This window comes from Asterias rubens, chromosome 8 (assembly GCF_902459465.1).
Source record: "Asterias rubens chromosome 8, eAstRub1.3, whole genome shotgun sequence".
Lineage (NCBI taxonomy): Eukaryota > Metazoa > Echinodermata > Asteroidea > Forcipulatida > Asteriidae > Asterias > Asterias rubens.
Window position 1 is genome coordinate 19,516,498 of NC_047069.1, and position 12,565 is coordinate 19,529,062.

A 12,565-nucleotide genomic window follows, 5' to 3' on the forward strand; every position below is an offset into this window, starting at 1 on the left:
CTTTTTCAAGATTTTAAGATTTTCCAATTGAAGTGCCCTTTTCAAAATTAAAATGGCCTTGCCCTCTCAACAAAGATAAAATTCAAGGCCTGATGCTCACAGGCTTTATGAAATTGGGCCAATATCAGATTGCAAGGATTTCCCCGTCTAGCAAGTCTACCTGGAAACTCGCCACAGAAGTAATTGATCATTCGCTTACTAATGTTTTCTTGCTACAGTAAGCAGCTTTATGAAATTAGGCTTAGTACAAAATCTTTCCATTCCTCTACCCGTCAATACATCCATACATATCCAGTTTGATTCCTGGGAACATATCATAGTCATCCACAAAGATAAACACATATTGTGCATATATCACTTCCCCCATCGAGTGAGACGTCGTGCTGGTTACGGACGACACAGAAAATTCCTGGGGGAAAAAATGATAAAACAATGCATATAAGTAGTATAAAATAAGTAGGATTTGAAACTTTGCATGGTGGAAGACGATCAGAGCATACTGATCGAAACGTCGAGTTAATCCAACGGTTCTTTTCAGAACTACCCCAACTCATTTAGAGATTGTTATTACATGGAGTTACCGCAAACTCTTCTATATAGTATGAAACAACTTTATCATTTTCAATTAATTGCCAAATGGCTTTCTTATTCTATGGAGGAAAGTTAGAAAGGTAATTCAATGTGTACACATTCAAGCCTCGTAATTTAAGTGTAATGAAAATTGTAATGAAAAAAGCAATGAAACATTACAACAATGGTATACAAGATCATTAAAGGAACACGTTGCCTTGGATCGGTGGAGTTGGTCTTTGAAAAGCGTTTGTAACCGTTTGTTATAAAATGCATATGCTTAGAAAGATGTTTTAAAAGTAGAACAATGATCCACACACATTTGCCTTGAAATTGCATGGTTTTCATTTTACTTTAATAACAAACACAGTCGGCCATTTATGGTGGTCAAAAATTTGACTCCCATAAATGGGCGACTGTGTTAGCTCGCAAAGTAAAATGAAAACCACGCAATTTTGAGTGATACTTGTAAGCCCTTACGAGCTTGCATGCTATGTAGGACTGTGGCCACAAATTGTTTGTGGGTACAAGTGGTGTTTTTTTAACGCTACTTCCCAATTTCATAGAGCTGCTAGGCACAAAAATTTGCTTAGCATGAAATATTTTGCCTGATAAAAACAGGATTTCTAACAAAATTTCCACGTGATTTTCAGGATAAGCAAACAACAGCTGAATACATGTAACAAGCAATATGCAACAAATGGAAATTTGGTTGGTAATCCTGTTTTTATTAAGAAAGAAATTTGTGTGCTAAGCAAATTTTTGTGCTAAGCAGCTTTATGAAATTGGGCCCTGATAACAAAGGGGCTCACATAATGTAGGGACTTATTTCAACACTAATATGGACTTCACATGTCCACACAGTGTTAAATCCAGTGTTGAAGAAGAAGTGTCAAGAACAAAGGATTGTCCACAGAGTAGCAACACAGAGCTGTGTGGGGGGGGAGCTCAAGTAGCTAACATTGCATGAGTGAAAGGTGAGAGCGTGGTGTGCTACGTTAAATCGGTTAGGGTTCACCGATGCGTCTCATTTGGGATGGCTGGGGTTATGTTAAGCAAAGCTATCACACAGCCTTGAAATCAAGACTATGCTTCACGCTGTGTCCAAAGTAAATGACCTTGTCCATGGTTGTAAGCTTAATCACAAGACAAAATGTCCAAAGATTTACATTAATAATAGTAATAATAGTGGCTACTGATATAGCGAACAGGTCCATCACGCAGTGACACTTATGGCACTTCAACACGGTTTGATGGTAGAAAGCTTCCCTCAAAATATTACTAGCTTAGGTGCTGTAGTGTTTTAGAAAAGCAATGCCAGACAATAATTTTTGTCTCAGTGAGACAAAAATTATTTCAGCATGTACAAATTTTTGTACCAGTAAATACTTTATACATGCTTAACCCATTAGTATTGACCTGACCTTATATTACCATATCCGAGTGATAGAAAACAAAGATGGCGTCTCAGACCAACCCATACCTTAGCCTCAAATAAGCCTCTCTCAGTCACAAGTTGGATGTCTTGATCCAGGTCCAATTTGTAGCCGATTCTGAATTTAGTGACGCCAGTGTATTGGCTGATCCCGCTGATGTACATTCCTTTAGTCTCCATCTAAAGAGAAATCACATTTTGTAAAATGTTCATAAATCATGGTTAAAGGAACACGTTGCCTTGGATCGGTCGAGTTGGTCTTTAAAGCGCTATGTAACCGTTTGTTATAAAATCGGTATGGTTAGAAAGATGTTGTAAAAGTAGAATACAATGATCTAGACAAATATGCATCGAAATTGCGTGGTTTTCGTTTTACCCTGTCGACAAACACGGTCAGCCATTTATGGGGGTCAAAAATTTGACTACCATAAATGGCCGACCGTGTTAGTTCGCGACGTAAAATGAAACATTCTACATTTCATAACAAACGGTTTCAAACACTTTTCATAGACCAACTCGTCTGATCCAAGGCAACGTGTTCCTTTTATATATGGACCTTTCTAAACTTTTGAATCCAATGATGGGTTTAAAGGCACTGGACACTATTGGTAATGACTCAAAATAATTATTAGCATAAAACCTTACTTAGTAACAAGCAATGGAGAGCTGTTGATGGCTTAAATCATTGTGAGAAATGGCTCCCTCTGAAGTAATTTAGTTTTCAAGAAAGAAGTAATGTTCCACTAAAATATTTTAATTTAGAATTAGATTTGAAGGTCCCCAAATCAATCATCTGAAAGCATTTAACTTTGTGTGACAAGGGTGTTTTTTCTTCCATTATTATCTCGTAACTTCGACGACCAATTGAGTTCAAATTTTCACAAGTTTGTTATTTTGGGCATATGTTGAGATACACCAAGCATGCCAAGTGAGAAGACTGGTCTTTGACAAATACCTAGGAATTGGCATAGGGTGCATGCTTTACACACATCAGTTTATGGATGAAAACAACTTGTATTCTTTTTCCAATTGCAATGTCACACCCTAAATTTGTTACCAACCAAGGCTGGTAAACATGCAAAACAAAAACAGATAGCCACAGTTTGTAGCAATGTTACTTAAATATTTAAAAATGGTGTTGAATTTGTTGGACACAAACCAACCAATCATCGGATGTACATTGTTTGAAGTTATTGAAGTTTGTGTTTAAAAAACCAACCCTGTTGAATGAGCGCTTGCTTCCCAGATTGATCTCCATCTCAAAAGGGATGTCGACGTCAATGTTGGTGAAATTTGTCAGCTCAATGGTCGGGTTCTGATCGAGAGTATCAAACCAGAGGTCATAATCATCAGTGGCATCATTGTTGTGCATCGGGGTACCAGACATCTGACTCTTGGTGATTCCAAATGGTAGATTGCAGTCTGTCATAATTGAAGTTAAAATAGAAATTAATTTAAAAAAAACTAAAGGTTCATACTTTATGCAAATACGAAGCTAATTTTGACGTCATGGGGCTATTTTTGCAGAGAATGTTTTTGCAGGAGTTGATTCATTTCAACTGTGCAAATTATTCGTTGCGAATTTGTGAGGTCAAAGATCGTATTGCATTTGCATTCGCAGAGAGTATGAACCAGGCTTTTGTGTAACATAAGCCTTGAGGGTGGAAATACATGAAAAGACATAGTATTTAGAGAGATAGTCAGAAAGCACACAGCAAAAAGCAAGGGGTAAACATAGCTCAGGTTGGACTCCTCCCATGCATACAATGTGCTGACCGTTACGTCCTACCAGGGCGAGGGGTAAGCAATGAAACTTTGAAACTTACCACCAGCATAGTACACAGACTGCGTTCCGAAACCACCGCACGGATATCCCTCAGTGCCGCAGGTATTGACGCACTGGCCTGCCAGAACCTTGTTATTCTTCATGGACGAACCGCAAGCACACTCTCCAGCACTCTTAGACATACCCACGAGCTGGTAACCGAGGTTGGAACAGTATGTGGTGCAGTTCCCGATGTCCAGACCGATGCTGGTAGTTATGGTGTCGTTGACGTCGCCCTCGGAAAAGCATCCAATCATTTTCGCTGGTTCTGTGAAGTTGTTTTTACATCAAATTGAGTTTATCTGATAGTGTTGTATGAGGACAACGCCTAGTCTAAACTATGTCAATGGATCTCTTGTATGAAAACAAAATATTCTCGGTACCTTTTGTACTGTTATTTTGGTTTATGTATGATGCTCTTTGTTTTTTTAAAATTAATTAACTAAAACTTCTGACTACCATTAGTCGTCACACGTGTCACAGCCTGAGTAGCCTACTAACTCGGTTACACATGGTAAAACTTTCTTTTTTCCATGTTTGCTGTTGAGGCTTAAGTTTGTTTCTCTGACCTTTGGACACTTGCAAAGTAGTCAATTCCTACCCCCAGCTCCCCTTAGCTATTCTTGTCTGTAATGGTTTTTTTATAGAAAGTGCACTTTATAAGTCTGTATTTTTATTTATAAGTAATACCAGGAGTGGCTTTTAAAGCTCGGTCACAAAGGCCCCGATAACGAGAACAATAACGAGAATGATAAGAATGCACACCCTCGATCGGTTGAATAGTCGTGGGCGTATTCTGTGTGGAGCAATTCAACCAATTGGCTTGCATTTTTATCGTTCTTGTTTTCATTCTCATTATCAGGGCCTGTGTGACAGGGCCTGTTTTTTTGTTTTATTTGATCAATCTCTTACCATTTCTGCATTTCAAACGGAATTTGTAATCGTTACACTGCGGTGCGACTTTATCCATCCTCCATGTCAGCCGTGCATACGTCTCGTTAACGGTGATATTCCTAACGAGGCTCAGCGTCTCATTGTTACACATTAGGTACCCAGTATCCAGACCATTGTTTCCATCTACCACGGTCGTGTTTCCAATGGTCGAATTATCCATTGTTCCGTTTACTCCGCCCGTTGTTGAATTACCAACTGTTCCGTTAATTCCACCTAGTGTTGAATTACCCACTGTTCCGTTAATTCCGACCGTTGTTGAATTACCCATCGTTCCGATCACTCCACCTGTCGCGTTTGTCATCGTCTGATTGGCCATTGTCTGGTTCAACATGGTTCCGTTTAATGACGTTGCGTTGCTTGAGGCATTGACCCACTCACAGGCAAGCTCAGTGACGTTGTAGTCTTCTTCTATTTGAACAAACCGCCAGTCAGGAACGGTGAAAGTTACGTTCACATAGTAAACCTTTTAGAAAATACAAAACAAAAAGAATAACTCGGTGTCTTAGTCCAACAATGAAATCAAATTTAAAAACTCAAAATGGTTTTCTTCTGACGACACATTGAGCTTGCATGTCGAAATGTTCCCTTGTTTCCCCAAATGCCGTATCTGCCATTTAAAAAAAAAGTAAAACAAAGTATTTCAACAATGCTACTGCAAACCTTCAGAGATTAAGTGAACTTAATCACTGTACTAGCCATGACCCCATGGAGAGAAGACAAGGAAGGAAGTTTCAGTTTAAGATGTTTTAGAGGAAAACACTCTTGTTGCATTACTTTGTGTGCTTTCAGATGCATAATAAAAAGGCTTCAGCTGAAGTCATTTATTATTTGAGTGAGAAATTACCTCTTTAAAAAAAAAAACTAATGCTAATGAGGGAGCCGTTTTATACTATCAACAGCCCTCCATTACTTGTTTTTATGCTAACAGTTATTTTGAGTAGTGTCCGGTTTCTTAACAAACCTGCAAGCTCTGTGTGCAGTTGATTCCTCCCTCCAGTGTACACTCCACATGGAACTGATCTCCAGTTTCGTCGAAGGGTGTGTCCTGCGACTGACATTGGATGTCCAGAGGGTTTGCACAGATCCAAGGCATGGTGTTGGCAACTTCTTGGGTCGTCTCGATGTCATTACCGTCAACCCATGGGGAGTCAAAGTTGAACCACTCGGACCAAAACTCTGTGTCTGTTTGAATAAGAGTAAACTTGAATGAAGTGATTTTGAGGATCATTTGAGAGGGACAAAGTCAGTTGGAAGCTTGGAAGGTTTACTGGTGACTGATCTATGTTCTGATAAACTAGCTGTTCCAAAAAAAAATGTGATTTACACACTAGGGTTATGGTGGGCGTTATGAATCGCGGTAACATCATGTAATAGTCTAGATCTAGGAGTTTTTCTGAAATGACAATAACTCTGTTAACAACTGAGTTAGTTCTCAACCGATCACAACTCATTGAGACATTCCATAGTGTTACCGCAAACTTACTGTAATGGCCATTTAAAGTTTCAAATCCTAATAAATGCTAACCCGTGTTTCATTTTTCTCTTTAGATTTCAGTTTTTCATCTTGTTGGTTGAAACATTAATATAGCTGCCCAAAAGGTTAGGGTTAGGGTGGGATTAGGGTTAGGATTATGAAATTTGGTTAGGGCTACTGTTAGAGATAGGGTTAGGGTTAGGATTAGGATTAGGAAATAGGGTTAGGGCTACTGTTAGAGTAAGGGATAGGGTTAGGATTAGGATTAGGAAATAGGGTTAGGGCTACTGTTAGAGTAAGGGATAGGGTTAGGATTAGGATTAGGAAATAGGGTTAGGGCTACTGTTAGAGATAGGGTTAGGGTTAGGATTAGGAAATAGGGTTAGGGCTACTGTTAGAGTAAGGGATAGGGTTAGGATTAGGATTAGGAAATAGGGTTAGGGCTACTGTTAGAGTAAGGAATAGGGTTAGGGTTAGGATTAGGAAATAGGGTTAGGGCTACTGTTAGAGATAGGGTTAGGGTTAGGATTAGGAAATAGGGTTAGGGCTACTGTTAGAGATAGGGTTAGGGTTAGGATTAGGAAATAGGGTTAGGGCTACTTATACTGTTTTTAGGGCAAGGAATAGGGCTAGGGTTTGGGCATGGAGATAGAAAAGGTTAGGGTAAGGGTAGAGTTAGGATAGGAAAATACACTAGGGATTTCAGAACATAGGTATGTAACCCTTTTTCATACTCACTTGTACTATCCATCTGAAAGATGGAGTATGTGTTACTGCCCCCGCAGTATTTCCCCATCTCATCCCCTCCAGGGCATGCCATATTGCACTGCGACGTAGTCTCGTACGTCAGTCCAACCAAGGAATTATGGCACACACAGGTCGATGCGTTGAATAAGGCGGTAAACTGATACCCAGAGTCACGACACTCCTCGAGGCATTCTCTCACCGTCACTCCGGGATAGGCAGGGGTGGTAGACGGGGGCGCCTGGGTGGTTGCATTGCTGTCACCACTGGTTGACTGGGTGGTAGTGGGGACTTGCGGGGTGGCAACGGACGGAGTGTAGCTACGGATCTCGTTGCCATTTTGGATTGATCCAGAGAAACAACCTCTGTAGGATGTACCATCTGAAGAGGAGCCTAACAAAATCGATTTGAAAACAAAGACAGATTTACTTGAGTGGTATGACCTGCCGAAGGATCTCCAGAAACATCACAAAATAAGCACAAAATTGGCCGCTAATAATCCAAATGAAAATGAGCCCAGCTTCTTACCAGCCCAGTACACCGAGGCGTAGGACTTCCCTCCACAAGTCTCGCTAGAATCTCCAGGGCAGTTTGTTGAGCACTGGGACTCGTCAGATAAGTCTGTTGCCTGCATGTCACGAATACAGTAACAACCGTTACCAATCAAAGCTGCAAAGGAATTTTGAAAGAGAAAAATGTATTAAAGTGAAGACTTTTATAGGCAATTAAACTATAGTCAGAGTACAGTAGGCATGTGGACAAATTAATCTTCTTTAAAAAATAATTTGAGTTATCTTAAAACTTCAATTCAATGTGACGTTTAGCTCACATTGATGTCCTGAATGGCATTTAAACAAATTTGTGTAAGGAAGATTTAAGCACATGTTTTAAGCCGAAATAAGTATGGCAGGTAAATGTAGAAAACAGGACAGCACTTCAAGAAAAGAATAAGACATGAGCAGAACAATACAAACTATGGTCAAATGGCCAAAAACAATCAAACAAACAAACAAACAAACCACAAAAACATGCATGGGAAAGTAGAAAACTAAAAAAAAATATTTTGACGAGTCTAACCCCAATTAATCTTCCAAATCAAATCGTAAGATGATATTAAAATATTAATAATGTCAGTCTATCTAAGTCTTTAAAATTCCAGTATTTCAGCCCACATAATATATATCTAGTCATTCGAGTCTGATGTCATCTGGCTTTGTTGTCATTTTTTCCCCTGTTTTAGCTTGTTTTTTGTTGTTGTTTTTTTGCCTTGTTCTTTGCCTTGTGTGTTTACCTATTTTGTGTTTAATTTTGAAATTTGTATACAATCTTTTATACATCCTTAAATGTTTTACTCTCAATGTAAAAGAATGAAAAACTACTCAATTTGTCCGCCATACACTCTTGCAAACAGCCATATGGCGGACAACTCTTTTAGAGTGAAGTTAGTTCAACTTTCACTCAAAAAGAGTGGCACTTTCACTCTCAAAAGAGCGAAACACCACTCGGACAAGAGAGTGAAATTTTCACTCTTTTACATTAAGAGAGTAAGAACAATATCAATGACTATTTATATAGGTATTTTGTTGCTTTACTTCCAATAAATCTTACCTGCTAATTTGAAGCCAGTCATTGAGCAGATATCCATGCATGACGGAATGGTCATATCACTGCTGGTGGTTACCAGGGAAACGTCATAGTTTGACTCCAGTTGACTCTGGACATAGCAACCAACATAAGGGTAGACTGAAATGAAAGAGAAACAATTGATTTGTACTAATTATCTTTTTCTTGTTAATGAATTCATTAATGTTCTTTATCTACTAATGTTTTGGGTTAACATCTATTTCGGGTTGGCAGAACTTACAAAAACAACTGCAGACAGTGTGTTCATGTGTTTGTATGATCAAACATAATACACGTGAAATAACAAACCTGTGAAAATTTAGTGGAAACCAATTATAGTTTCAGCATGTAAACCCATTGTCCTTAATTTTGGTTGTAAACAACTGAAATCAGCTGTAGGCCTACAAATTTGATAGGTTTTCAGATACAGTTTATCCCATAAAGTTGTATCAATTAATTTCAGAGGGAAATATTTCACAGAAAAAATGTTCTAGTAAACTCTATGGACCAGGTAGGTTTTATCAGTAAACTTTCAGACTCAAATTGAACAATGATGTATTGTATGCCTAGGCCTACCAATTTGATTTTGAAACTTGTTAAACGAATACTAAATGGTCAAATACAAAACAAATACCAGTTGATCATCCCCTCCCTCATCCTTTTAAAAGGCTGCATCCTTTTTTTAACTCTTTTTTTCTTTTTAAACTTGTCGTGTGTTTCTCAATAAACTTAATCATATTTTAAGAACTTGTAACTACTTACATAAAGTAAGTGGTGACTTAAAAATGATTGGGGGCCACCTTTGAAGAAATAAAAAAAATTAAAAAGGCCCCCATTCTCCTCTTTTGGGGAAAACCCTGATGATCAACTATTTTTGGTTGTTACTCGACTCAATTACTCATACACTCAACTGAAAGGGGACAATAGAGTCAATCTATGCAAACAAAAGGCACAAGAAATTTATTTATGTGGCAACAATCTCTTGAAACCCTCCAAAACAACCTATCAAAAAAAGTAGAGAAAAATAAGTATTTCTCCTATTTTTTGTTTTTTTAAATAACTTTTTGGACAGGTTGTTTTGGAGGGTTTCAAGAGCAGATGCATAAAAATCATTTCGGTTGAAATTTTGTCTAGGTCAAACCACAGATTGACCTAGACAACAGAGGCGAATTTTATCTCACATAAATTAAAGTTAATGTCAATTGCTCCTCTACCTACCATTACATTCTTCTTCACTGTCACAGTCTGTTACATTTGTGTTTGGTCCCACGCAATCCTTGCCGGGTAGAATCTGCCAGGGGTTGCTACAGTTTCGATAACTTATTGACTTGCAGACTGGGGTGCGACACTCAGACCAATTGCCCCATCTTGAGAAACCTCCGTCCACTGGTGACAGCTCTGTAAAGGTATATCTTAGTGGTTGATATTTCTATCTATATATTCGCAATATTTGAAATTATTTATTTATGTATTTGATATTTTTATGAAACAACTAACTATTATAAACATTACAATTATTACTTAATTGACAGATACAAATTACAATGGACACTATTGGTAATTGCCAAAGACCAGTCTTCTCACTTGGTGTATCACAACATTAAAATGCATAAAATAACAAACCTGTGAAAATTTGTGCTCAATCGGTCATCGAAGTTGCGAGATAATAATGAAAGAAAAATCACACTTGTCACACGAAGTTGTGTGCTTTCAGATGTTTGATTTTGAGACCTCAAATTCTAAATCTGAGATCTCGAAATCAAATTAATTTTATGGAAAATTACTTCGTCCTCGAAAACAACGTTACTTCAGAGGGAGCCGTTTCTCACAATATTTTATACTATCAACCTCTCCCCATTACTCGTTACTAAGTAAAGTTTTATGCTATAATTATTTTGAGTAATTACAAATAGTGTCCATTGCCTTTAAAACAAAGCTGAGAAAACCAAAAACCACGTGGCAATCAAAACATTTAAATGGTATAATCATAATCAATAGTTCCAAATCCTAGTAAAATGACAATGGATAATAAACATGGCAAGGCATGCAAAGCTAGGAAATTCTCAATATTGAAGGCTAAATGTAATAAATTTCTGTGATTGTCAAATTGAGATTTGGTTCAATTAACTCAAAGTTTGAAGACTACAGCAACGTTTTTTAAAACATTCAGAAAATGTGTCACACTTAAAAACATCGACCAGATCAAACAAAAACACAATTAAAATTAAAGAAAAAAGTTAACCATAATTTCGAGAGAAAAAGCTAGAGTATTTTTCTACACTGGTAGCTTTTGTTTTTATGTGACTAATATTGAGAAAAAAAGTCTACACCATAATTTCGGAAAATAAGCTAGTATGTGCTCAGAGAGCATGCAGCGGTATATACTATTTTCACTCATTGTGACCGAAAACAAAGTTATCGGTTGTGTAAAGGAGGGCAAACACTGTTTGCCGAAAAAGGCCAAAGCTAAAAGGTGACGGTCAAAATGCATTTTTTTTTTTTTTTTTTTTTTTTTACCGAAATAAAGAAGACTGGAGACAATAAACAATTTAAATACTACAAGAGAAACATACCATTACATGTATCTCCCTGCAGCCCGTCCGGACACTGGCACCTGAACCCATTCGGGTAGCATTCCTCCGTGCAGATGTTTCCAGAGAGGCAGGGATCGTCATCACATGGGTGTTGCTCTCCCTGTGTTGGAAAGAAGACAATCATTTCTGAGATGCTTTCTTGGACAAAATGGACGGTCGGTCCTTCCCTTCTAATTTGTTTTAACAGGGTTACCAATAGTTTGTCAATAGACTGTAAATTGGGCGTTAGGACCTTGACACACGAGGCAACTTTTGTAGGCGACTTGGAGGCAACAGTGTGACTATTACAATATACCACTTTGGTAATTCGTAAAAAAAATTCAAACAATGTCTTACGATTCCCAATAAACTGAACATTCAAATGGGAATCTCTTTTCTTCTTGGAGATTGCCTGAAACTTCTTGGAGATTGCCCGAGGACCATAATGTCCTTTAATATTAAAAAAGTCGCAGCATCCAGGGGGCGAGGGGAATGAAAAAGATAATGTCACCGATGCAATAGTTACGGAGCGTTCAAGGGACACTGGAGAGAAAGCCAATGTAATAATTATGACTTAGGCCTACATCTCGTAATTATGACTTGGTACAACTCATAGTTTACATATTATCTCATATACTATGACATCTATTAAACGACATACAGCACATGTCTTAATTAGACCTATTATGCTTACTGGTATATTATGTGATGTAATTCACCATGACTTGGATGAGATACAAATCAATCATAAAACAGAAACATGAATAAGATTGTACGTCTAACAGCTATAAGAAGATTTTTCAGTACCGACGCGTCGGTACTCTGGAAAAATGTGTTATAAACTTTTGATAAATTAAAGAAAAAGTAGGGCCTACTCACAACTTTTGGATCGACACTATCAGCAAACACAAATCCAAACTTCGGCCGTAAAAACGGCAGCGCACCATAATCAAAGAAGCTACAAGTTTTGTTCTCCATGTCGTACTCAAAAGACAGACAATCGTCTTCCATGAGGCATCTTATCCCACATTCTGCTCGGTTATACGCCGATGTGTTGAGGAAGGCACCAAGGCCTCCGACTCCGCAGTCTTCGAAGCGGGCCGTCTCCATGAACCCGTACTCTTGCGATATACCCCGGGTGATTGTTGTACCTCCTTCGACAGGGTGAGGAGATTGCATCGACACAAAGAGGAGAAGGAAAAGATAAGAAGCGCTTTCCATGGTCATGATGTGATTATCGAAGTCTTTCATGTGAAATTTTCTCTTCATGTACGGCAGACTTTCTAAGATGCAGGAGTCACTTTACTCGCCGGAAAAAAACCTCCTTCGAGCAAAGCCTATAAAGCTACATCTGTTGCTAGTGATGA

The 12,565-nt window shown here is 38.2% G+C and overlaps 1 protein-coding gene across 1 annotated transcript; it reads right to left on the bottom strand.

Annotated features, from left to right (window-relative positions):
• Positions 1 to 47: 47 nt before the first annotated feature.
• On the bottom strand, positions 48 to 12,425 carry LOC117294035. The gene is made up of 13 exons (XM_033776547.1): positions 12,078 to 12,425; positions 11,199 to 11,319; positions 9,844 to 10,023; positions 8,611 to 8,745; positions 7,531 to 7,671; positions 6,997 to 7,395; positions 5,746 to 5,966; positions 5,070 to 5,247; positions 4,743 to 4,979; positions 3,832 to 4,098; positions 3,225 to 3,427; positions 2,054 to 2,185; positions 48 to 409 (listed from the first exon to the last, which is right to left on the bottom strand). The coding sequence occupies exons 1-13, from the start codon at positions 12,423 to 12,425 to the stop codon at positions 266 to 268; spliced, it is 2,706 nt and encodes a 901-aa protein (XP_033632438.1). The 3' UTR covers positions 48 to 265.
• Positions 12,426 to 12,565: the final 140 nt, after the last annotated feature.